Source organism: Pomacea canaliculata, linkage group LG3 (assembly GCF_003073045.1).
Source record: "Pomacea canaliculata isolate SZHN2017 linkage group LG3, ASM307304v1, whole genome shotgun sequence".
Classification (NCBI taxonomy): domain Eukaryota; kingdom Metazoa; phylum Mollusca; class Gastropoda; order Architaenioglossa; family Ampullariidae; genus Pomacea; species Pomacea canaliculata.
Genome location: NC_037592.1, coordinates 26494586 through 26521932, shown reverse-complemented (window position 1 = coordinate 26521932; position 27347 = coordinate 26494586). Strand labels below are relative to the sequence as shown.

Genomic DNA, 27347 nt, shown 5'->3' with positions numbered 1-27347 from the left:
TTTTCTCTGAGTTTCTACATATTTCTCTGCGTCTATTTTGTGTTTTACTATAGTAGTAGTTTAGTAAATCTCTTCTCGCATGACAACTTCAAAAAAGGAAAAAATGGCAAACTGGCATATGATCATCCCAGTAGTATCACCCATGTAAAAGATATATATATATCAAAAGGTTTTAAACCTTCACACTAGCTTCCTACTACATCTAACGAATTGGAAGTTACACTTTATGACGTGAACTGGAACAGTTTAAAGTACTTCGATGGGTACGATATCTAGTTCAGTGGTTCTCAAAGTATTTCGGACCGCGGACCACTTAAAATATATGGCGTACCACCAAGGTCTAAAAACCACTCTGTGCTGTGAATTTCAAATTTAAATTGCAGCATTTGTTTCATTACAAATTCAAAACTAAATGTACTTTTGTGACAGTAGTATAGTAATAAGTTGACATAAAACTACGTACCTCGTTCTTTGTAATTGAAATGTTAATGCAAGGAATGCATCATTTTAAACATCACTTTGCTAACATATGAGGACTGTCAGCCGCGGACCACCTGACTTATGCCCGTGGACCACACTTTGAGAACCACTGATCTAGTCGACAGTGCATGGATGTGTATTACAAGTTTGTGGACAGGCTCCTTAAAAAAAAAAAAAAAAATGAATGAGATGCCTGGAATTTGTAACAGACGAAAGCTTTTTGTGGAGACTCAGACCTCTATTTTATATGTAATCAGCTGAGAAAGAAAAAAGCATTATGTGATTAACTCTAGCATTTCTTGTTCTTGGGTACGAAAAAAATGACCGGCACCTTCCGCGTCTCAAACGCAGCGTTTGTGTGTGCTGGCAAGGCTAATCAAGACTAATCGCATGCAGGAAGTTGTCCGTTTCGACAGAGTAACAACTTCCTGGTTAGTCACAGAGTGTTGGATCAATTTTTCTGAACTTTTGTCGGATGGCTCACGGATAGCTTTGATTTATGTTGGTGAGTATGGAATAATTTAATGATAATTAGGTGTTGACTCATTTGGTCTCTGCATGTCAAGACTTCTGAAAAGCAATCATTGTATGGCTCACATGTCTAGTGTAAGTGCGAAGCAAGCATAAAGTTAGAAAATATTTTTAACAGTGCCATGTCTCCTGTTAAAAAATATATATATAATTGAAAATCTAATACCTCATAATCATTAAAAATAAGGTGAGGAAGAATGAGTAACATCTTAATGTCGGAGACTGTAGAAAAATTACTTCTTTTTTTGGTTTTCGGGGAAAGTATGCATAGCATTAGATCAGTGTCCGTATTTTGTTGTGGTCCAGTTCTTTTGAAACTTTTAACTCTGCTCGTTTACATTATGTGTGATCGTCTTCTGTGATACATTTCCCATTTCTGATCATAAAACAGCTTTCCACTTTATTTCCTTACTCTTAAATACCGATAAATCTTTGCTGTATCTTGTCGGATGCAAAACTTTCTATTGTGATAGAGTGGAAGTTGTAGTGGCGTGCTTTACTCAGTACTTCTATTAAAAATTGTAATATTGATTTGTTTACATTTTTCGCAAATTAATACAAATAATTTAAGATAAACAGTTGTGATCAATTTATACACTAGGGTATTATTAGTTACAGCAAGCATTTATAGTCTTGATCAGTGCTTTACATACCAGCGCATAGGCACACACCTTTTCAGGATAGGCATAAAATACATGAAAAAAAAACAAACCACACACACAGAGGATGGAGGAAACCAGAGAAAACCACTTAATCAGCCCTGTATACGGGTGTTTCATCCAGAGAGAGGTATGGTGGACCTGTTTCTTGCTGTCATGGTGACATGCACTTTAGCCACTGTGCCACCAACAGCTATAGTGTGTGGCTCAGTGTAGTTCTATCTCTTTGTATATGTATGTTGATATGTACATGGATATTTGTATGTGCACTACTGCATATAAGAAAGAAACAGTTTCACAGAAAGAGATAATGAACATAACTAAAATTATTCCGAACACGGAACTCCTTATATCAAAATAACATACATTACATGAAAGTAAACCCATATGGCCTAGTACACCCTAATGCAAGATATTACATTATTGAGTGTTGTAATTGTATGGGTGTGTGTGATGTGACTGTATGTTGTTTAGTTTATTTCTTGTGAGCTCCAAAGAAAGAAAAAATTCTATAGCTGCTGTAAAAAGAAATAGACAATAAAGATGTATTACATTGTATTACAACATTAAAGACATTTGTAATAGCTTTTTGATGAATGATCCAACTTTTGATTTAGGCTAGGCGAATGAAGATTAAGCCTTTCTATTTATGTTCATTTAAAGCTACTTTTAAACTTCAGAATTATCAATAAGTCTAAAATGTGAAAAAAACATGCAAGTGTAATCCAAAATTTCACTCTATGTTGTGTAACAGCAGCAGGAGGATAAAGGAAACAGATTTCTCTGAGCTGTCTTTTTTTAAAATTTGGTTTGTAGAGTTGATAGGATGCCTGTTAAGTCTAAAACACACCAGACACTTTCCTGTGATTTTGTAATGTAAGCCACAACAGTGGTTGCTTTGACCTTCCCTGAAACTAGCCAAAATTTATTGCGGATTAAAAAAGAATATTGTTTTTATCTGAATGTACAGAATGTAATTTTATTTAATTTGCACATACTTTCCCCCACACACCTTTCCCACAAAAATAATAATCAGTGTTATCTACTATGCACAAAGTAAGTGTAATATTTACTTTACTTGCTATCTTTTTTATCTCTCATCATCCAAGCCCCACAGGGTTACTAATCCTGGCAGCTTAATGAATTTTTATTAAATTAAATTTGTTATTAAATGGTGTTCAATTGATTATAAAAATTTTAGTTGCATTGTTTTGATGTGAGAAGTAAAATATCAAATAAAGAAGCAGTTGATGTAAATGTTTTCCTTATTACTGCATTCCTGATTACTGATCTCAAACAAAATTTATGACATTAACTAAAAAGACTACCCCCCCCCCAAAAAAAAACAACAACAAACAAACAAAAAACAAACAAACAGAAGTGGGCAACCAATTTCTGCTCGTCTTTTATGACTTGTCCTGTCAAGGATTTTTAGTTGCTGCACTGGCCTTATAACAAAAAGAAATTTATTCATTTGATTAGACAAAGTTTAAAATGATGTAGAGATGGTCATCAGTACTGTTGTTTATCATTCTTTTCTTCGTGTTGTCCATATCTTGTTCTTGTCTCAAGCACCAAGAGTGTGTTCTCTATGAGTGTAGGAGCTATACAAATCATGCATTTATTATCATTATAAGGTATAATGGAGTGTATATGTATTGTGCCATATTTTTTCTTTATTGTATATAACATTTGTACTTAAAACACCATCAAATTTTGTTTATAGTTCCCCATCACATGTCCCCATCCCTCGTCTCAAGACTGCATCATCTAAAAAGGAAAAGATTAAGTTTTTTATGAGATTTTTCTTGGTATTACAGTATTATATGGTTATTCAATTATCAAAGTGAGTAATTGTTTATATTCTTTTCATTTATTAGCGTTCATTATATATACACCTAATAATCCAGTTACATCTACACTGTACCACACACACACATATATATATGTATCTATGTATTTATACATGTTTTTCTCTCACGTTCTATGCACATGAGCATTCATGAACAAAAAACCTCAACAGCATCAGATTTTTTTAAAGAGCTTTTAAAAGGGTTTTCCTCTCTCTCTGTCTCTCTCTGTCTCACACACACACTCTGTTTTGTCTCTATTTCATCTCTCATGCAAGCCATACTCAAATGGGTACAAAACTGCCAGTAAAAGTATGACAAACAGCCCCCTCTACTCCCCCACCCCATCCTCACTGAGTGCTCTATGAATCACTCCTGTTTTTGGCAACATGTGCCAAAGAACACCACATAGGCACCAAGCTGTTGTATAGAATTAGGTCTGCTAGATGGAATCTAGCTAATGCCAGACAGGCCTGCTGTTGTTAGACATGACTGCAGTGTTGACAGACCCAGATTGTGCAGTGCAATGTTTATACATGTTCAAGTTATGTTTATACATGTTCAAGTAAACACGATGTGAGTTGCAAGTAATTCCAGTACAACTTTAGCTGATCACATGCTTTTTCTGCTTGATGATGATGATGATGGCATATGCGCTATTGATTTTTTTCTGTAACACCTTCAGTGTTGTTTATGTAAAAGTAAATAAAACTAGATCTTTTGGGGTTTTTTTTAAAAAAAAGTTTTTTCTATGACCTGCCTTGTAAATTATGCCCCAATTGCTTGTGAACCAAGCTGATTTGGACAGAAATTGTTGAAGCGTGTAGATATTCATTTATTATGTGTGAGCCTGGACACAAATTTTCAGATCACGTGTGGAAGAGTGTGTCTGGGCTAGCTGAGGACTAAGAGTGCGACAGCAAAACTGTAATCTGTTTGAGCTTTCAGAAAAACCTTTCAGCTACAGTACAATCTGAGGGATAGATTTTTGGTGCTGGTGGTGGTGTGGGCAGTGGTGTTTTCTTTGTGTTTTCTGCAGGGAGGGTGGGGGAATGGAGAAGCAGGGAAATGGCTGTGTTTCTTAGCTATTTTATATGCTTATAAATGCTTTGTACAGAACAGTTCAATTTTTAATTTTTTTTTTATAGGTCTCTACAATGCATAGGAATGTGAAATAGAAAACTGCTTGCCCATCTGTTATATTGCAGTTATAATCTAGGTGTCTACAAAATACTATTTTAGTTCATGTCCAAATAATAGCCAAATAATTTTCCAACCTATGCAGAATCCAGTTTTTTTAGGAAACACTAATTTGATAGTGCAAAAAGTCAAGAAAGGCCATATAAATAATATATATATACTGGATTTTTATATGTCTTGAGTCCCAAGTCAGAGATTATATAAAATTTCAGTTCAGCCATCCTTCTTTGGTCTTTTTTTTATGAAAATAAGATATGCTGTGTCCAGTCCCTTGGAAATTAGTATAAAGTGGATAGTTGAGTGGTTAGAGCACCGATGTCTCAACTGGGAGGCACACTGTTCAACACCAGTGTGATGCAGCAAACTTCCCAGAGCTGACCCAGCCTTTGAGAACGGGTAGCTGACTCCACCAAGGGATTTGGAAGATTAGATAGTGAGGGAAGATGGGCATTGCTCTCAAAGACACTCCCCCCTCCCCCAAATAAAAAAAAAACAAAAATAAGGTCTCTAACACCTCAGTCCCCAAAGAGCCTGTAAAGGGTTTGGGGATTCAATAACTACTTCCATCTAAAGTGTTCATTTTATTTAAAAGCACATACAGTGCCAACTTTTGTCTTCTTGGTGGTGATGCTAAGTTTACCCACACTTATTACCATGATGCGTTTTAGTAGCTTACCCTCCTTGATGGCATTTAGACTTTTTTCTGTTGTCCCTTGAAATGATCAACTTTTTGTAGCCTGTATTCCAGGGCTGCTTTCTTTCCATATCTTGCATCTTACAGCTTTAACTGGATCTTCTCTTCAACTTGTTATTAGGTAATCCTTCCCATCTTATGTGTATATTTATGCTTAGTTTTTTATGTTATTTTATAAATAATATCACAGTGCCATGTACAAGGCATGTGAGGTCGTTTGTGGGTGCAATACACGTCTTGAACTAAACAGGATCTTAAGATTGATATAACTGCAATTTATTTCCTGTGCCTGTGTGTGTGTCCATATGAGTGCACATATGCATAAGAGAGAGAGAGCTGTGGAGATTTTTTTTATTGTTATTATTATGCAGCACATTGGCACCAATGTCTTAAAATAATCCCCTTAATCTTGAAACAACACTTTTGTGAAAAGTGTTGTACTTTTTTTAATCCCAATCACTTTTCACAGATTCATTTATCTTCTTTAATCCCAATCATTGGATTTTTTTTTCATGATTGGACATATATGAAGATTTGTAAGGTCTACTAGATCTCAACTTTTAAAGGAGTAAAAGAAGAATATTCAGTATTATTAGAGCCTTCTGTTTCCTTCTTATAATATCCGTAAGTAAAAAATTTTTCTTGAGTACTCATTAGTTGCACTAGATGTAGAGAGTTAGCCACACATTTTGGATGGGATAGTTTAAGAGTGCATGTAATGATTGCACCAAGTTATGCACCATAGACAACTTGCAACAGGTCCTTAGATACAATTTTGTAAGAATTTTTTTTTAAGTACAAAGAAGACTTGACTTAATGTATGCACATAGATCTGTAATCCTTCACATCCGCAAGTTGATATTCATACTTATTCATGCCAATGCATGTGCACATACACCTTAAAAATTTACCAGATTTAGCCATGCAAGGATACATATCTTGGCACATTTTCAACTAAGCCTTCCCCCACCTCTTTCTCTTGGTGTCGTCAGCTAATTCTGTTTTGTGTGCTGGCTTGTGAAATGTGGCTTATTGTATTTGGCTTTAGCATTCTGGGCAATTGTTGGGGCAGTGGCTAAAGTGTCTATCACTATGACAGCAAGAATCAGGTGTTCTGGGTTTGGATCGGTTTTCTTGGGATAATCTGGTTTCCCCCTCTGTATGTGTATCAATGATAGTAAGGTGCATTTGATGTCTGCTTATAACAATAATACATGTGCTCATAAAGGAGCTCTCATTGTGTGTGCTTTGTTTCGGCCTGTGCTCCTCGAGGATTAACAAGGACCAAGCTAAAACATTGTATGTGCTTATACACATTTGTGGATGTCTGGGTATTAATGCACTTAAAAGCCCGCCTTCAGTGGTAGGAAAAGGCAAATAAACAGATCAATTTATTAAATCCATTTTCTGATTTGCCATTTACTTCCCCTTGCTAATCAATGATAGTCTGCTAGTTCGGTTGTACAGTTTTTCTGCTTAACGTATGGTTTCTTTATATTGTCTTATGTATATTAAAGCTACAGAGTGTTTTTTTTAAAAAATACTGACGTGGCAAATGCTTATTGCAATTCCTTCGTGCACCCAATGTCAAGGTACTCATCTGCTGTGCACACTTGCACACATATCACGTAGAACTAGAATTTGCCTAGTTTTGCTGTAGTGTTAAATTTATGTGATATATTCGACAATTTTCAATGGATATCATTGTTTTCATCCTAATCTGTACTTCCTAGCTTACCATAATTACTTTTCCAGGGCCGCTGCTCGTCCAGTGGTGAACAGATTCATTCAGTGTAATGGGGAGCAAATAGACATGTTCTGATGCCGTTATTAAAGTCAAGCAGCCGGATGTCGGCAGCAAACATTGTGAAACAAGGCTCGTTGCAGAAACGTTCCCAGAATAAAGGCCGGTTTACAGCAGAGAACTACAAGCGTCGGTACTTTGTGCTCACAAAGGACCACTTGAAATATTATGATGGGAACAGTGATGTGAGTTTATTTCATATCATCTCTCATCAATGAATTAGGTGACGGCTGTAAAAAAAAAAAAAAAGAAAGTGAAAGAGAGGTTTTGTGTGTGTGTGTTTTGTGAATTTGCTGTGTTTAAAATTGGGTAAGTTCTAGCTTTTCTGACAAAGAAATATCAAGATTTTTCAAAACTTAGTCTTTATTTTGTCAGATAAAACCATTATTTTTTTCTTACATCCTAGATATTATTTGAATTCCAGACTTTTTGCCATAGTGGAAAATTGTGGAAAATAAAGACAGTCTCAATTTTATTTAAAATGATGTGAATCCTAGTATGTTGTCTGACAATGTCAATATTTAACTTTAAGAAAGCTAAAACTTTTAATTTTGTCATTTTAAACCACTAGTTTCTTCTTAGATTTTACATGCTATTTGAATACCAGACTTTTGCTTTAATATAATGTAGATATAATAGGATGCCCGAAAGCTAATAGCCAGAAATATCTGTCTTGGTGATGCAGAGACATGGAAAGAAAAAAGGGGAGATTCTTCTGATGACTGCCATGGTGGTGGAGTTTGTGGAGGACTTTATGTTAGAGAACAAGAAAAATGCATTTCAGGTTTGCAGCTGTTTTACTTTTGTGATGTGACATTTAAGGGTGAAATTTATTCATCATGATGTTCATGCGACAAGATTTCTGTCTCTGTCTTTTCTTCCCTTCCTATCCTTGACAACACATCACTTTCTTCATCTCTTCTAATTTTCTTCTAATCCTAACCCTGAGCCTACAGCTCTGATAGTTGTTGGTTCATCATAAAACATCAAAACCCACCCCTCTTCTTCTTTTCTAATCAGTTATTATCATTTTCCTCTCATTTCTGATTATTTCAATGATTGCAGGCAGTGATTGAAATGTGTTGCATTTGTGTGTGTGAACTGGATGTGAGTGTGTGGAGGAGAGTTTAGTTGTGAGAGGTGCATGCATGTGTGTTTGTGTGTTTGGTGTGTATAGAGGGCTGGTGTGGGTATGAGTGTGTGTGTGTGCATGAGGAATGCACACATGTGTGTATGTGCAATTGCACATGCATGTGTGTGTGGGTTTGAGTAGGTAGGAAATGAATGGATGTTTTGGTGTTTATGTGAGTGTGAATGCACATAGGTTCTTTTTGGTATTTACAATGTACATCTGAATTTAAAATGTTTGGGTTTTTGTGCGCTCCTTATGTAGCCCTTGTAAATGTAGAGTAGTGTTCTAATCATCTAGTTCTAGCACAGTCAGAATCATGAAAATCTTTTTGATAAGGAGCCTGATCCTGCATTCGTTTACTGACATGAATTTTACTGCTGTCTTTCTTCTTTAGAGACTTCAGTTAACTTTCCTCTTCTGTTTTTTTATGTATCTACTGACTGTATGAGTAGAGAATTGTCTATCTTGTTAATATTTTTTTTTTAATTGCTCATTTGTCTTCACTCTCAGTTAGTGGAAATGGAAATCGCTTCTCCAGCCTTCTCTGATATTTCATATTATTTAGTTTTCTACTTGATGTGATTTTTTACTGATGTTTCCATGACCCTTAATTTTTTCATAGGACTTTGACTTTTCATTATTGTCTTCTTGTTGCCTGCTGGATTTTTCAGGTTGTGTACAAGGAATCGTCAGACTTTTTTACACTGTACATGGTGGCCAGCACTGAGGAAGAGCGAACTGAGTGGGTGGAGGCCATAAGAAATGGTGTGCAAACATTATTTTTATTTTGCATAATCATACATACATCTCTGCATTTTCCCAATTGCATCTTCAAATTTAATTTATTTCCCAAGTAGCAATGTGAATAAGCTGTTATTATTGCTATTAAAGGCAAGAAAGGATTATCTTTCATAATCAAGAGTACTACTTGACTCACCTTTTGGTTTTTTGTCTTCACCCATGCACTTTGTTCATGCGATATCTATTTGATGACTCTTGTATTTCTTGTATTGTTGACTGTCAGTTTGTTTGCAGTCTTTCATGTACAGCACATTGAGCTCACCTCCACATGTGGAAATGTGGCCTACAAATTATATTATTATAAATGACATTCTTAAAATGACATATAGGTTCTATTTTACAGACAGAATGATGAAATTGAAGTCTTTACATTGTAAAATAATTCATTTCCAGTAATCACTCCTAATCCTTCTGGGCTTTGACATTTGATTTTTATTGGCCCATACTGTTTATACAAACATTACAAACTACACATCTTTTCAGAGTACAGTGTGAAGTGTTTTAACAACTTGATTTTAATACCAACATAATAGTTTTTGTTGATGCTTTGAAAGTGTTTGTCCCACACACTTAATGTATTTTTACATTGTTATTTACACAGTTCTGTCATTTACATGTGTAAATACAACATAAATAAGCCAACAATTTTAGAAATTCTTGAAAACATACTGAAATCTGCAGGTATCTGTTTTTTTATTTGTCTTTTGAATAGAAGCTGCCAACAGAGGTGCAAACTTTCTCAACAAATACCACAGAGGAGTGTGGACAAAGTCAATGGGTAAATTCAATTGCTGTGATCAGATGGACAGAAATGCTGTGGGATGCGTTCTTTCCACGCCAGAAAGGAGTGCTGCATCAAGTGAGTTTAGTGGGGTTTATTTTAAGAGTCAGTTTGTTTCTTCTGTTATTTAGCTAAATTTAATTTTACTTACATGTTGTGGTTTACCCATATACAAACATAATATGAGCATGTATGTATTAGGAGAATAAGAGGCATTGTGACTTGTACCTGATAAGAAACTAAAATCATTTCAGTAAAAGGTTTTCTGAAATAACACTGCTTTAGATAGATGCTCATAGTCTAACTAGAAGTTTGCTTCATTCTTGCTGACGAGCATATGTACTGATCATCTACACAAAAAGTGCAACTCTTATTTAAAAACCCAATATTTGGGAACAGCAAAGAGTATTGATTGTTGACTCAATAATTATATTTTCACACACTCACACACTCTATCTTACATAGATTTATAAATTGCAGTAAAACTCCATAGCCCCATTTTGCTTCCATCACATCCTCTTGTCAGAAGTGTGTTGGATAGATGGTTGTGGCGTATAAGCTGAGACTGTATTTTCTGCTAAAATCTTGAACATTTCTCACAACAAATAGCCAGTATTTTAATATTCATTTGGATTGCTAAGGGAAAGAACAGAACTAGTTGTTGTTTTTTGAAGTTAACTTGCTTCTTGCATAGGAAGCAGCAGTTGGCAGAACCTCTGTGACAAAAATGATCTATTACTTTGAGTGCCTTTTGTATATGAACAGACAATTCTGCAGGAATTTCAATACCCTCCTTCTCAACTCCTGGAACTATCTGCCCTCCTCCACCTCCAGTCAGACCTACCCCTGCAATACCAGGCAAAACTCCCACATACATTGCAATCTATGACTATGATCCTGTGGAAGAAGGAGATCTAGAACTTTGCAAGGTATTCTATTACTATCTTCCCAACTGTGATAACTGTGGGGTTTGTTAATGCTTTATTTTTTAATGAAACTTTATTTTCTTTGTGTACTTTACTAAGCCATATTATTGTTTGTCTTTGTTGTTTGAGTGAATTTTTCCTTGACAACTTCGTCATCATAATCCATGGAGAATTCCCATTGATGTACTCATCTATTATTAACATGAAGTCACATTACCTTGAAAGTCATAACAGTTGTTCACATGAGCCAGATTGTGAGTTATAATTACGATATTATAATAAAGACATTTAGAGCACCTTAGGACCTGTCCATGGCCCTAAGGGAGAGTGAGTAGCATACATGTAGTCTCGTTCCACGACAACTCTACTGTCGCCAAGGGAAAACGTGAAGCCACAGGCTAAGGGAAACAACCCTGATAGAAAACGGGGTGGCAACACAACACCCAGGTGAAAGTACTGGCCACAGCGCTATATTTTTAGTAGAAAACTTCCCCGAGGAAGCACCAGCAAGGGACTATTGCCATGTGTTCCCAACCAGGAGTACACCATCCCGCTGCCTTCTGAGTAATCTTGGGAAAGATAAAGGCTAAGATAGACACAACCAAGCAAACTAAACCCAACAATGGTACAGGATAATTCACAGTGATACACATACTATGCCAGATCATGACCCAGTCTAAAAATGAAAAAAAAATATATAAATAGTTGATATAGTTATCTGTCTCATTTGTTTAATTTTGTCAGAATAAGAAAGTTGAAAAACTTTGCAAACTATACTTTTCAGTCTTTTGGCCAAGTTATTTTAAAAATCTTCACTGCAGCTGGGCTGCAGAACTTATTCATATAACTCATACTTGGCCTTTTGTGTGTTGTATTGCTTGAAAATTAAAAGTCTCTTTATTTAAAATGTCTTCGAATGTTCTCAGTGATTTTTTAATGTGAATGGTATGTGTTTATGGGTATAAGATGTGAGCCCAAGTTAGACAGGCAAAACATAGAGAATTCTTAAAATTTTACTTGTTACAAATATGAGCACAACAGTGACAAGCCATGTTAATGTGCATCACCATTGCAGGGAGAGGAGTATGAAATCCTGGACAATTCCCGAGAACATTGGTGGTTAGCCAAGAATAAGAAAGGGTAAAACACCAAATATTTTTTTATCCTTTTATTTTTGGATTTTCTTTACATGCTTTATTCATGCAAAAGAGAGAGCGTCTGTGCATGCATGTGTTCATTTTGCATTAAGCAGTCTGTTTTTTTATATAAAATACTTTACACTGTAATAATTTTTTTTATAAAGATACGTATATTGATGGGTGGGTCTTTTTCACCCTTCCCCTTTTCCTACTCGTCATCTGCTACAGAATCATGATTTTCTCAGTTGTTACTCAATGCCTCTGTGTGTTTTCTACACTTGTCTTTGTCATCAGTATTGTTGTTTATCACTCGTATGCTGTCCACGTTGTCCATGTCTCATTCCTGTTGTAAACACTAACAGAATGATCCATAGGAGTGTTATATTTGCTATATAAATCTTCATTTATTATTATCATATTATGTACATAAGTCAAGACTTGTTATTAAGAAAATACTGTTATAATGTTTCTTGCATGATAGTCATCATAAAACAGTTTTTCTTGCATTGTCATTGCAGGAAGCAGGGGTATATACCATCAAATTATGTGAAGAAAAAGTTTGACCTAGAAATATACGAGTGAGTGTGTATAATAATCTTTAAGTGGACGACATTTACAGCAGTTTTTAATCATTTAAAAGTTATTCATTTGCAGTCTGAAATGCAAGTAAAATTAAATGAAAAGTTTCTTACCAGGAAGAAAATCCATAGTAAATAGCAGCTGAGCTGCTATTATTATTTATGGCTTAAAGTATGATCCTGACATTACTGACAATTCAATTTTCTTTTCATACATCATAGATGAGGTCTTTACAGAACCACACAGACAGAGCATACTGCTGTATTCAAGCTACTACTATAGGTTGAAAATGACCATACATAACAGTGAGAAGGACAAATTGTTTGGTTGTTTGGAGTTTGAAATAATATGCCTGCAGATTTGTAAACAAAATCAAACTTGCTGTCAGGTGTTAGTTACCTACATATGTGCGCATTTTTATCTTCTCATGCTTTTATACTAATTAGGGATATCATGATATTCTTGTCTTTTAGCTGGTATTACAAGGACCTGTCCAGAAACCAGGCAGAGAGTATACTGAAGGAGAATTCCCATGAGGGATGCTTTCTTGTTCGAGACTCCATCAGTACTCCAGGCTCATACTCATTGTCTCTTTATACTCGAGAAAGGTAATATGTTGGTGGTTTTTTTTTTAAAAGATATGAGTGTATGTGTGGTGTTGAAAAGTACATTGCACTTACTGTAACGTGAGGAAATGCATTTTAAAAAACTATTGTTATTATGAAGTCTTGTTACATAAAAGCATCACATTAGTCATTGCAGCTGTCAGCAGCTTTTCAGGCAGTCTCTTTTGTATCCACACCATCTGGTGGTTGAATTCAAAGTAGCATCACTTCTGCCTTAAACTGAGCACAAATGCAAAGTTTTTTTTAGATTTGCCACAGATTATTTTCATTCGGAGTCTTGTGCAGAAAAATGATGAGCATGGTACATAGTTGAGTACATAGTTTACCTAACTTTTTAACCTTTATTGGAGATACGTTTGGCTTGTATTTAGTGGTGACTGTAGAGTTCTGCATTCTTCTTCATTAAATATGCATATATCAAACTTCAGCAAGTTCATATAACAGCTTCAGTTTCCAATGCTGCAGTAGTCTAAGCATTCTGCTCTATCCATCTAAAAGACTAAACAACATGATCATGCTATGAAGAGTGAGGTGAGTTCAGTACCATGCAGATATAAGTGTTGCACAGTCTTCTGCTTTACATTTTGAATTTATGATGTCTTTGTCACAATAGTCATATGTTGTTTCTATAATTATAAAATATCACCCAAAGTATCTAGATATTGTTTGAACCCAGGGATCGTAGGTAAAAGCAGCGGTAAAGATTTCCTGGGATAAAGTAACACAAAGCAGTATCTGCAGGGTCTGGACAGTGTAATATAATTACAGAGACAAGAAGTGTGCCCTTGATTTCCCTATTTTATTCCTCAACAACATCTTCATGAATATGGCCCCAGGTAGACGTATTCCCATTTAAGTTTAAAAAACTCTCAATAGTTGGGTCCTTCGCTCTGGTATTCTTATTCTCTTAAGATGGATGGAGACTAGAGAATATTAAATAATGACTAAAGAACATTGAATGCTTAAGTCAATAGGACAGAGGAAGATATTTTGAGCAAACTATTGTCTCATCCCTCACTGTGAAATCGCCTTTAGGTGGAAGGTGTTAAGGTCACCTCTTAACATTAACAGCAACTAAAAATTCGGCATGCTTAGAAGTAAAGTCTTTAGCTCATTTGTGGACTAACTCCTATGGTGTGTGATTTGACAAGTTTATGTTTATACATATGACATCTTAAATTCACAAAATTTTTCTAAAGCTGTTAATTTGTATGTCTTTCATATTCTGGCAGTGGCTTACCAGTGCGTCACTACCATATTAAAAAAAATGCTCAAGGTTTCTTCTACATCGCAGAGAACCATGTCTTTGAAAGCATCCCTGATGTAATAAATTATCACAAGTTTAATGCTGGAGGTAAAATTCATTAATTACAAATGGCAGCATTTGAATATTGATGAGTCTTCAGGGATTCATTTTCAGTGAATATGAAATACTAAAAATAAAGAGCCGTTTAAAGAGCTAAGAATTATGGATTTTAGATTGATTCTGATACTATATCTTAGCAACATAACCATTCTAAATCAGAGGTTAAAATTGTGTTAATTTTAAGTGTTTTGTTTTGTGTGTATTGGTGGTAAATGATAAGGTTTACTTTCAGAAGTCTACTGATCTGAGAGTTGTTTTATAATGAAGAGTTGCTTTGGTTTTCATCTTCCATGACAGGGTTAGTAACAAGGCTAAGGGAACCCCCACAGAGAACCAGTAAACCCACAACAGCAGGTTTTGGACATAGTGAGTTTTTTAAATTGGTTAGCAAACAAGTTACTTTACTAAACTTGGATGGTGGATCCTAAAGAGACAGAACGGTTAACCCTTTGTTAACCCTAACTCAGTTTATATCAGCAAGAGAATCGAGCACCTGCTTTGTAGCCCATAAATGTAAATGCACAAATGCATTAAAAGTTATCATATATGCATGCAAAATTTTGTTATTAGAATGGCACTAGAAACTCACCCACCCAAAAGTTTTCTGTATCGAGTGCACAGAAGCAGCAGATTTTATGTACACTATTGAAGATGTCTTCTTATTTTGTTGTAATCAATCACCAGCATTGACTAATCTTTCGAACCTCCTTTTTTTTAAAGTGTCAACCTTTTATGTCTCTTCAATAAATAAGCCTCTAAAGAATTTAAAACTTTAAAACTGTCTCGTGGCTTTTAACACATTCATTTTAATGTTTCAGGTCAATGGGAGATTGATCCTAAAGATCTTGAAATAGGAGAACAGTTAGGGGCTGGTTGCTTTGGGGTAGGTATTATTTTTCAACATTTTGAAAAGAAGCTTTATGTGTTCATGAATTTAGACAGAAAATAATCTGAAATGCTGCCATCAGCTGGCCATCCTACAGGATTATGTGGTTTTTTTGCAAGGGATGCTCCAGTAGGAGAAACATAGAAAGGAGCAAATGTTTTGAAAGATGTGTGGGTATGTGTGTGCATGCATGCTGCTTTTGTCATTTCACTTCTTTAACTAGCCTATTTGTGAGCCAACTATTGCATAACGTAATAAACTGCATTCACAATGTACAGCAATATGCTGAAGACTGCGTTCATACTTAAAGATTGGGGTGTGGGGAAAGACTTAAAATTAAATGTTTCGAATATGTGAATAACTACTAAACTAGAGCTTATATCCATGGCTGAAGGCAGCATTAGATGCAATTCTAATTCTTCTAAAATAAAAACAAGCAAGAAATAAACCAAGTATATTTAATATTATGTAAGTACAACAAATGACAATACTTTATTAGTCCTTGTGGAAATTTTAAGCCACCATAGCTCAACATACTAAGCAATGCATGATGATAACAGACCAGTTACTCATCTGCTCATTGGATAACTGATGATAACATCACCAGCTGCACATTCATGCATCATAGTAATTAATATTATCAAGCAATTAAAAGAAATCAGGACAGGATTAACATCATAATATAGGGTAATCCATGCCTTATGACTGAACAGTTACTGCCCTTGAGTTGAGATTTCTCAAGAAAATTTTATTTGAGTTCATGATTATTTTCCATATATATAATATTGTTGAAGTAGGATCATATTAGAACACTTCATTCAAAATTATATTGTTATGTCATCCCACATCTTTTAAAACAGGCAATAACTGCACCTGCAGAGGTGATGCACATCAGCATCCACTGAGCCTTATGTAAATACACTTCTGGAGCAGTTCTAAAGAGTTTTCTTTGACTGTTGTTTTTATACATTTTTTAATTGTTTGAGACAAATGAAAAATTTATCATAGCAGTTGTGCATAGAACAAAATTTTACAAATAGCAAAATCAGTATCCCCTCCCCTTCCATAAAAAATTTGGAACTTATAAAATGTCATGTTATCTCAAACATTTGTTTCAGCAGATTACGGTAATTCAACAAAATACTTTTAAAATGTTGATAGGTGTTTTTTTCCTTTCTTAACTTTAAGAAAATCTTATTAATCTCTATAGTTTGTTTTTTTTCAAAAGATGATGTGCAAGTGTGGGAACAGAACATTTTATATGTAGGATGTTACAAATAATGTTTTTAATATTTATTTTAACATTTCTGTCATTTCAAACAATAACATAGTTTTTTCGGAATATCTTAAATGTTTCTTGTTTCTGTAACGAAGTGACTGGCTGCTACTTTTATATCTTGGGAAAAAAGATTCTTTTCAAAGCTTTTTTAAAATTCATTTTTGGTTTGGTCTTATTTCTCAACCTTTTAAAATATTCACATGTGTATTTGTATAAAATTGTTCTAGTTTTCTTTGTTGTTGTTTTGGGTCTTTTTTTGTTTTTTTTTTGTTTTTTTTTGGGGGGGGGGCTGTTTGGTTGTTTTTGTGGTATTCTTAGTTTTTTTAAAAGAGTTTTGAAACAGTTGGCACTAAATGTACTAGTAGATACAAAAACTTTTCAATGTTGCTTTCTTGTTTATTCTTTTAGCTACCTGTGCACCTCATGCATAAATAGCATAGATGAATATACTATTATTAAATTGAAAAACTAGTTCTTAATGCATTTACTTTTTTTCTGTCTCTTACTATTAGTTGTTATAAAATAATTTATCTGTTATAACTGTTGCCTTTGGTGTTATTGTACTTTATTTTTCAATGCTATTTTACCTTAGAAAACATAAGAGTTCCATTTCATTTGTATTTTATTTGTGAACAACATTTAGAAGTAAGGAATCAATACATATGCTATTATGAAGAATTGAGTACAGTTATACATTTTTTTATTATTAGATGAACATATTAATCAGAAAAAGGCAATTAGATAAACAATAAGGCAAAACACAGCAGAAAAAGAGCCACCATGCATGTGTTCAGGTAAGTGCACAAATAACCTGCATTCATTTTTACGACTCACTTTACATGTTCAGCTGCAATTTCATTTTCTGCAGAATCAAAAGTTTCCTTTCTAAGATAACAAAGTTTTGGGGTTTTTTTATTTTGTCTTCTTTAGAGTGTACACAAAGGCAGCTTTCGTGGACAAGTGGTTGCGGTCAAGCGCATGAAGGAGCACACAATGTCTGAAGAAGCCTTCAAAGAGGAGGCCAGGACCATGACGTAAGTCAAAAATGTGAAAGTCTCCTTACAAAATATTGACCCCATTCCCTTTCAGTTTGCTTCTGCTCTAGTAGATTGTAGCAACCCTTTGTTATTGTCTTTCATCTGCATGCTGCTAAAACATAAATATATTTGGGAGTTACAATACAATAGAACTTTATTACTCTGCAAAGGTAATTACAGGTAAAGTGTATAGGTATATTGGTGCTCATGTGCTGGCAATGTACAGCTGACTGCATGCATATACATATTGACTACATTAGTCCAGACCTCAAGGGCATAAGTGGGTCTTTGGTTGTGAAAAGGGAGACACCATGTATTTTAGTTCTTATATGATTCACTTAAATCCCTTAATCTTTCTTTCCCATATGGTATGGTGGTTGTGCTTACAAAGATATAAACTTGGGGCAAAAATATAAGTTGCATACAGAATCCTACTAGGTACAGGCACACAAAATAAATTTTTTGGTAAATGAGTGTTTTTTGTGTTCGCATGAAAGTACAAGAAAATATAAGAAAAACAAAACAAAAACTTGAGTCTCTTGGTTCAAGGAAAGTCATTTCAAAGTTGATGGATATTTTGTGTTGTCTTTTATTGTGTTTTAGATCTGTTAAATTTCATTTAAAAATGCATAGGCATTTCCGCCAGTCTTTGCTCATTTAATTCAATATTACTTCGAATTGAAAACGAGCGATTTTTGTGCGATTGCCCGCTTTCCACCAGCGGGAAGGCATGTGATCCGGTACCTAATATTGTCTTTTACTGATATCAAGATTGTAAAGTCGCTAACATTATCTCAGTGCATGCACATTTTCATATTTGTGTGTACATGTTTCTTGTGCAGCAATCCTAGTGAATGGTAGAATAATGAAAATTTTTTAGGATTTGATTCAAGCCTCCTCCATTGGCAAGAAATTACCTTCAAAATACAACCAAAAATTATCTTAGAAACCACACATGCATGGTTCATAGACTTGTGCAGTTGGATAGTCTTTTAGGCTGCTTTTAACAATGTTTGGCTTTTTGTTACAGTCAGCTTAGTCATAAAAACTTGGTGCAACTTTACGGGGTGGTGCTGAAGAGTCGCCCCATGTGTATTGTCACTGAACTTATGAGAAATGGTGAGTTCTTCAGGAACTTTGGGTGTGATTTGTTGCTCATCTTTTTTCAAAAAGAAATAAGATGTGCATTTTTGAGACTTATTTGGCAGTTTATCTTTTCTTAGAATCCTTTAGTGCACAACACATTAGAAAGTGATTTCCCTGCTCTCCCCTCCAACTCACCAGGCTTCACTTCAACTATTATCGATTACTATTTATTTTTATTGCTTAATTTGTCAGTTTTGTTCGTCTACTAGTGTCTGCAAATACTGTATAGCTCTTGATTGGCTTCTTTTTACTCATCAGTCATAGATGTTGCCTTTTTGAGGCGGGGGGGTTTCCTTCTTGCTTTGAGATCGGAGGCTTCCTTGTGCCTTCTTCCTGTGCTTTCATGGATTATTTTCCTTTTTAAGTATGTGCAAAATGGTTCATATTTTTAGTCCCTAAATTTGTTGTGCAGGTGCTCTTAATAACTACCTTCAACGACATCGGTCACGGCTCATGCAACAGGTGTCTCGTCTCTTGGACATGTGTGTACAGGTTTGTCAAGGTATGACCTATCTTGAAAGTAGAAAGTTCATTCATCGTGACCTGGCTGCTAGAAACTGCCTTGTTGGGGACAACACTATGGTCAAAGTGGCTGACTTTGGTCTTGCAAGGTAAATCCATTTGTTCATTTATGGTTACTGAACCAGATGTTTGGGCACAACAACTATTCAGTTCTGTTTCTAATAAAATATTGAATCATTCTGGATGTTTGGTTTTTATATAGTTAGAAAAGATTTTTTTTCTCCAATTTGCACTTTTCCTTTTGTTAAACATAGTAACTGCAGATTATGGATCTATTCATACATGCTCTTGCCATCAAATATATCATAATAAACGGATTCATGCAGCATACAACATTAATAGTTCAATGTCAGTTTCAGAAAAAATGACAGCAATTTTGAATTACTATCTTTATTGTAATATTTTACATGTGTTTGTTAGAACATATTGAACTTTCGATTGAACCTTGCAAAATAGGATGGATGTCTGCATGAATTGATGATCATCCCAAAGATTACAAAATAATACATTCACCGGATCTGGTGAATTTATGTTCTGAATCCTGTACCAGTCGTGTCCTGTCGGCGTGGTTAAATTGCTGGAGTGCTGAAGAATGACAGTGACTTAAGCAAGTTGACATTCTTTCACAGTCAATTTCAGATTAATCCTCCATAACCACAGGTCACAGAATGTGTCATAAAGACGACTGCTAAAGCATATTTAATGTTTATGATGTGCAAAAGGTGGTTTGGTCAGAAAAAAGAAGCCTTTCAAAATTTGCACATATGACTCAGTTTTTCTGCTGTCTTTGTTTAGGTATGTTTTAGATGATGAGTACCAAAGTTCTGCGGGCACAAAATTTCCAGTCAAGTGGGCACCTCCTGAAGTACTACAGTATACTCGTTTTTCCAGCAAGTCTGATGTCTGGGCATACGGTAAGTGATGGATCTAATCATTGCCTTTATGTGGGATGTGTTCAGAAAGTAAAGTTCAGGGAACAAACTAGTCGGATGAAAACAGTCGATGGTATTTAAATCTGAACCATGAGCATGCTTTTGCACACAGTATATCTGTCTCACTACAACATTCTTTTATATACCACTCTCCACTGGATCTTGCTTTGGAGAGAGAGTTTGTGAACGTGTGTGTGTGTGTGAGAGAGAGAGATACAAAAAATTATAATGAAACTGGAAGGAAATTGGATACTATTTCTACAATGCTAAAACTTTGTGGTGTAGGAGTAGAGGCTCTTTGCCTTACCCCTTAAAGTTTCGGGTATACTATCATAATTGAATGTACGTGGCTTTTTTCCAAAATAAATGTGAAATGTAAGATCATGCATAGTGCTTCTTTTCAGCTGTTTTGGCTAGTTTTCAAGGTAAATGGTGCATTTGTACACTTGGTACATTATATTAGGTTTATGTGATTCATGCATGCACTTTAAGAAAGTTTTTTTTTTTTTCTTTGATTTACACTTCAGGCTGAGTCCAGTAGTTTAAAATTGTGCAGGTTTTGTTTTTCAGTTTCATGTGTCTTCATCATATCTTCTGAGCTGTAATAGACTGTCAGTTTAAGCATCTTTTTTTTCTAATTGTTAATCATAAAAATCATAATCATAAATCATAATGTGAGAATTTTTCAGGCCTTTAGATATTTTTAAGTACTTTTACTTCATCTGTAATCTAAATTATGCAAATAATAAATTTGACTGTCAACATATCAGGGCACTTGAAAGTTGTAAAGAATCACATATATGCTAGCATGTGCAAAATATTTCTGATGTATGCCTGAAAGAGGCTTTGAAATATGTTGTGCAGGGATACTGATGTGGGAGGTGTTCACGTGTGGAGATATGCCTTACAAAGAAAAGCGCAATATTGATGTAGTTGAATATGTTGTCACTCAGAACAAACGACTAGCCAAACCTGCCAGTGCACCTATGATCATTTACCAGATTATGATGAAATGTTGGGATAAGGTGAGAACATTGTATGTGCTCATCTATTATTGTGTTGGATATTTTACACTATTATTAAATGATGTTTTTCTCTTTCTTCTTTGTACTGTCTCAGAAGACATGACTATATGAAATTACCCCAACTAGCTGTCTCAGTTCCAGCTATCCACTCCCGAATGATCAGACCTGATCAATAAACCTGGAGAACATTAACTCTGAAGGTTTTTCTGTCTTGCATGATCAGCATTACTTTATCTAATTTTTAATGCTTTTATGTTTTGTTCTGCAGGATCCAGAGATAAGACCTAGCTTTGCTGAATTACAAAAACAACTTTCAGAGCTCAACAAGGAAGGTGACTATCCTCATATAGAGTAGCATTGGTGCTTTCAAGAGTTTTTCTCATGGTTTTTGCAATACCACCAAAGTTTGTGTGCCACCTTGTTGCTGAAGATGACTGGGTTTACGCCTTCTCTTTCTTGTGTTCACACATAACCCACACACATACACACACAGAGAAAACTTCAGCTATTGCGATCACTATTATAACTGCAAAGACAATGAACCTGCAGCCTTCTCTGTCTTCCGTACTTTGTGTTTGATCGTGACCCAGAGAAGTATGTGATTTTTCACAGTATTTGGAAGTATTTAATAAAGACATTGTAATATTTTCAGTATGTTGCAATAACAGAAGACTGTAAGAAACTATTTGAAGGATTTTTTTTAAAGTTTTAATTGAAATCTTGTTGATGTACACAATGTATTTATTAAGTGCCTAATTTTGTCTTTTTCCAGCATGAGTGCTGCATAAGGGTAGCTATGTTTAAGACTGAGCTGCTTCTGCTGAACAGTGGTGCAGTTCTTTTTTCATTTTTTTTCATCCCCATAAGGCAACCACATATCTTTGCGCATTTCTGTTTGTGTGTAGTGAAGCATGGATGCCATTTGTTGCATGTCTTAAAAATCAGACTGAGATTCATTTTAAGTTTACATGTTGTGCTGAAATGTTGGTTTTGATTTAGAAGACCTCACAAAAGAAGTATGAGGATCAACCAGCTACAGTCATTTCTTGGATTTGTGAATGCCAAATGCAAGATAATCATTATTTAAGTCTGATCATAAAATATTACATATTAAAATTGTGACATTACAGGCAGTGTTACAATGTGTTGCAGACTGATGTCACTTTAGGCATTTTGTTGGGAGTTTTCCATCTTCAATGATGGTGAAGAATTGTCTCATGTTTTGGGGGTTTTTAGCTTTTATGATTTTGGGGCTTTGTTTTTTTTTTTTGGGGGGGGGTGGAGTAAGGGTGGGGTAGTACTGGTACCACAGCAAAATTCTTGGTCTTTTTTATAAATATAGAAAAGGAGTTTAATGCTCACAGAGTATACAGTGCTAAAGTACATCTTTAATTTGGGCATTTAACTACTTCTGCATCACTAGCTTTTGTGTAAATTTATTTTTCAAATTTTCTTTTATTTAATTTTTGTTACTTTCCATTTATTCCATTGACAACTGCTGTCAGACTAACTGCTGCATCTAATTTTGAAAGCATTCCAGGTCTTTCCATTCTTTCTCACATTTTACTTTCAAAAGTACTTTAAATCTTTTAAAATCATCAGCATTCAATCCAAATTCACGAATTTGTCTAACCATCATGTTCTGATGTGTTTTCTTTAAATCACCACCATTTTTTAGTTGCAGTTTTGATTTCCTAGGAGTGTGACTATTTTTTTTTTTTTTTTTAAAGGGAGTTATATCTGTTTTCTTTGTAATATGAGAACTAATTTGATCAAGTCCTTAACTCCATAAATGAGAGAAAAGGACCATGCAACTAACAAAAATTAACAAGGGGAAAATATATATATATGACCAAAGAAGTTTTAGTGAGAATTTTGTCTTCCAAAATTGCAAAATTTGACATGCCGATCATATTTTTAACTAGTCTTCCAGCCAACTTAACTGAAAAGCTCATTTTGCTTCAAAGATGTAGAACCTGGTGCATTTATTTTTTTTTTTTTTTAATAATTTGAGCAATATATAATAAGGTTTTAAGGAAGGCAAAGACTTTCTTGAGTTGCCATATTTACTTTTTTATGTGTGAATCTTTGTTTTCCCTTGCTTTGACCTATTCAAGTCACATGATTAAGATAGCTTTGCATCATAATGTAGTGAAAGCATCCCACCTACTCAGTGTCTCCAAGCATGGCCTCATTTTTCAATGCTATAAGTGTTCCATAAACCAAACCTTGTTTCATTATACAAAGATTATATTTTCTACCCTTTGTTTTTCAAAATGGATATCTTTGATAATAGTGTAAATACTTATAGTATCAGATAACAGACAAGGCACATATATAATTATTTATTTTGTTACTTAATTTCAAGTGGTAGACAGGCTTAGAGCTGTTAATGCCTATGAGAAGAGCTTTCAGTTCTTTTTGTTTTTTATGTCCCATACAGTGAACTGGTTAACATTGGCTTTAAATTATGGTTGTACTTAACAGGCAATGTTGCATGAAGAAAAACATACTTCAGAAAAAATTTAATTTTAAAAACTGAACAATTATGCTGTCACTAAGCAGTTTTAAACTAATTTAAATCAATACAAATTTTTTTTTTTTTTTAGTCTTCGTTACTCCTCGAGGAGCATAGGGCTCCTACAACGTCTCGCCAGCGGACCTGGTTTTAGGGCAGCCCCCTTCAGTTGGGCCCATGTAGTTCTGACATCCTTTGCCTCGCTTTCTACTGTTCTTTTCCAAGTCTGCTTTAGTCTCCCAACTCTCCTCTTCCCCTGAGGATTCCACTCAAGTGCCTGCTTGGCAATGGTGTCAGCTGGTTTGCGCAGGGTGTGTCCTATCCAGCTCCATTTGCACTTTTTGATATCTTGGCTAGTGACATTCTGGTTGGTTCTTTTCCACAGGCTGCTGTTGGAGGTCTTTTCAGGCCATCTTATTCCCAGAATAGGGCGTAGGCATCGGTTGGTAAAGGTCTGGGGCTTGTTGTTGAAGGTGTCTGTCACTCTCCAGGTTTCAGAACCATACAGTAGGACTGCCTTCACATTGGTGTTGAAGATGTGGTCCTTACTGCGGAAGGATCATGCTCAGGAGTTCCAGATGAGGCGTAAGCTGTGAAAGCATGCCTGGCCTTGTTGATTCGGCTTTTGATGTCATCGTCTGCTCCACCATCCTTGTTGACAATGCTCCCCAGATCCATGAAGCAGTCTGTTTCCAAGATGTTCTCTTCTTGGTTAGATTGGGAGTTCCTGCTTATTGTTGATTCTCTTCACTTCGGTATTTTTTCTGTTGACCTTTAAGCCAGTCTTCTCTGCTAGCTTAATCAGTTTGGTTTGTGCGTCTTGTTGCCGATGAGATAGGAGGCCAATGTTATCTGCATAGTCCAGGTCCTCTAGCTTCTGTAATATTGTCACAAATAGTCATACCCTTAACTAACATAAGTTTATCATTGAAATTTTATTACTGGATTTACTTTTCTCAGATCATTCCAGTGCTTTGCCTACTTGTCAGTTAGAAGAGTAACATTATTTGGTCGTGTCCTTTCTCAGTAACTTTACCCTGTACCATGGCATTCAGATTTCCTGATATGACCGATCCAAAGTATGACTGATTTTCTCTGTGAAAATTTTTGTGAATTATGATATAAAAGATATTGGAAAGTTAATCATTGATGTCACTGCTAACAGATGTGTTTGCTGCATGTACATGGACAGTAGTCCGTGATGAGTGACTTGTGGTATGCTTTTCTTTTTTTTTCTTTGATGTTGTCTGTGCTGTTGTAGTTTATGACTGGATCTGCTAGGACAGTGGTTTTGTAAAGTTCAGTCAAACTTGCTGTGCCTCATGAAAAAATTTTTACTGTGTGTGCTGTTTTGTCGTGCTTGATGGACTGACTGCATTCTGACTCACATTATCATTACACATAATTTGCAGTGGGAGAATTTTCTAAAGCATAATAGGGATGGGGATACCATATTCTTCAAATTATTCACTCCAATTGGTGCCTAACAACAACCTCTCATTATGTTTAGTTGGGTACATTCTGATGGCAACTGAAATGATCCAGGTATGGAAAACATAGGGTGGTCACACAAATCAGTTTGCTATCATTACTTAAGACTTCAAACTTTGGTTCCTTTTGCTTTTTAAGTTTTTATGACCGCATAAACTGCTAGATGGCTGTGTAAACAGGTCAACAAAATATGAAACTAGTGTCTTGCTTAGCTCAGTCCCGATACACAAGCACTAACCAATGAATAGGCATAACAGGCATTTTAAAATTTTCTTCTTATGAACCCTTGACAGTTCTCGAGAACAAGCTGCTGTATTCAAGAGCAGAATAACTTCTCTATAGAGTTGAAATCTGTTTCTCTATGATGTCAGGGTTGAATAAATTGATCATGCAAATAAACTTGCCATGACACAAGAATAAGAGTGCAAAGTGAGCTATTTTATTAATGGTTAGTAAGTGCACTTCATTATTTCATACTAGTAAGAGATAATGTTTGTAAAGTGACCAAATAGTACTGTTTTCACTCGGAACAAGAGTAATTATTTGCATATGTCATTCAAGCAATCCATTCAGCTATGCAATGTTCCAATAGTCTGTAATGTATTTATTTATATCCACTCAGGTAATTTTTATACCACTTGCACACTGTTGAAAGCTTGAATTTCTCTTTTTGTTGATTTGTGCTGAGTTTTTGCTTAAAGATTAACCCAAGTTTTTAAAATTGTTTTCTACATGATGTGGGGATTAGTTCATTACAAGTAACTAATTCCCTAAATTTGTGAAAATAATGTGCCATTCATCAGTTCCAAATCTTTAAACATCAACATTCTTACTTGCTAGTGGTCAAAATTAATATATGCTTCAAGGTTCATTTATTGGCTGTGGCCTTAACTCATAAGCAACTTCAAGTATAATTTTGTGTTGACTTAGGTTAACTTTTGATGGGAAAAGTTGGCCTGCCATAACTTGCTTCAGACACTAAGCTGTGCATAATTTTCTTACAGTCCATGTTAAGAAGCAAGAGGGAAGCCTTATCATGTGACACTGCATAACTTGTGCATCTGTTAGTATCATTACATAATGGGATCTGTTTACTTTTTTGTCATTATGTATTCTTACCTTTTATTCAAGAATATTTTTGCTTTTGTAAAAAAAAAAAATCAGTGAACATGAAGAATTTTTAGATATGTGACATACCAATTAGTTTTAAAGAATTGGTTTTTGAAAATTTTTAATAGATAACAGAATATTTTTTACTTTCTGAATGCATGCATATTTGAATTCATGTGTATATATATGCACCTGTTCTCACATGCAAACACAACACACGCTAGTAAATTTGTGATAAGCACAGCAAATTTTTGTTTGTAGATGAGGCTTAACACAAATTATGTCAGAACTTTCTTTTCAGAGTTAGATTTGCATCTTTATAAAAATTTGACTTCAGTTATCTGTCTTCTCTCTCTCTTTCCTGCCTTTCAGCTTATGTCTTTTGTCCAAGATATAAGTTTGTTAAAGGTTTAGTAAGAAGCCATATTGTTTTTTTTTTTTTTTTTTATTCATGACTGGGTAGAACTCAGTGCACAATACTTTTTCCAAAAATCTGAGTGAATACTCCTGCTTCCTTAGACATCAGGACTGTGTATAAATACATTGTGAAGGCTTCAACCAATGGGAGAACTGGGATCATATGTTAATTAGACATATTTCTAATCTGTGTACAGACATGACATCACAAGATTTACCTTTCTTCTGTGCATTTGTATGGTGATGCTTGTAGGCATGGATCTAGAAAAAGAAAAGCAAGGTATTCATGCTGATTTGGAGAAATAGTGTCTTAACACAGATCTTTACCCAGTCATGGAAAAAGTCATTGCACCCCACTAGACCTTGAAGGACAGATTGATTACTACTCTTAAAAATACAAGCAATATTTTTTTTTA

The 27347-nt window shown here is 35.0% G+C and overlaps 1 protein-coding gene across 2 annotated transcripts; it reads left to right on the top strand.

The window, feature by feature from the left end:
• Positions 1 to 539: 539 nt before the first annotated feature.
• Positions 540 to 24087, top strand: LOC112558871 (tyrosine-protein kinase TXK-like). 2 transcript variants are annotated; one of them, XM_025229601.1, is made up of 19 exons: positions 540 to 985; positions 7170 to 7403; positions 7904 to 8002; positions 9022 to 9115; positions 9864 to 10010; positions 10698 to 10861; positions 11934 to 11998; positions 12516 to 12575; positions 13050 to 13184; positions 14435 to 14556; positions 14866 to 14934; positions 15387 to 15451; positions 17664 to 17767; positions 18801 to 18889; positions 19329 to 19527; positions 20234 to 20352; positions 21235 to 21395; positions 21664 to 21727; positions 22168 to 24087. In XM_025229601.1, the coding sequence occupies exons 2-19, from the start codon at positions 7236 to 7238 to the stop codon at positions 22170 to 22172; spliced, it is 1929 nt and encodes a 642-aa protein (XP_025085386.1). In that variant the 5' UTR covers positions 540 to 985; positions 7170 to 7235; the 3' UTR covers positions 22173 to 24087. The 2 variants fall into 2 exon arrangements, with proteins under 2 accessions (XP_025085386.1, XP_025085385.1); XM_025229600.1 differs by having other exon boundaries at positions 550 to 985; positions 21664 to 24087.
• Positions 24088 to 27347: the final 3260 nt, after the last annotated feature.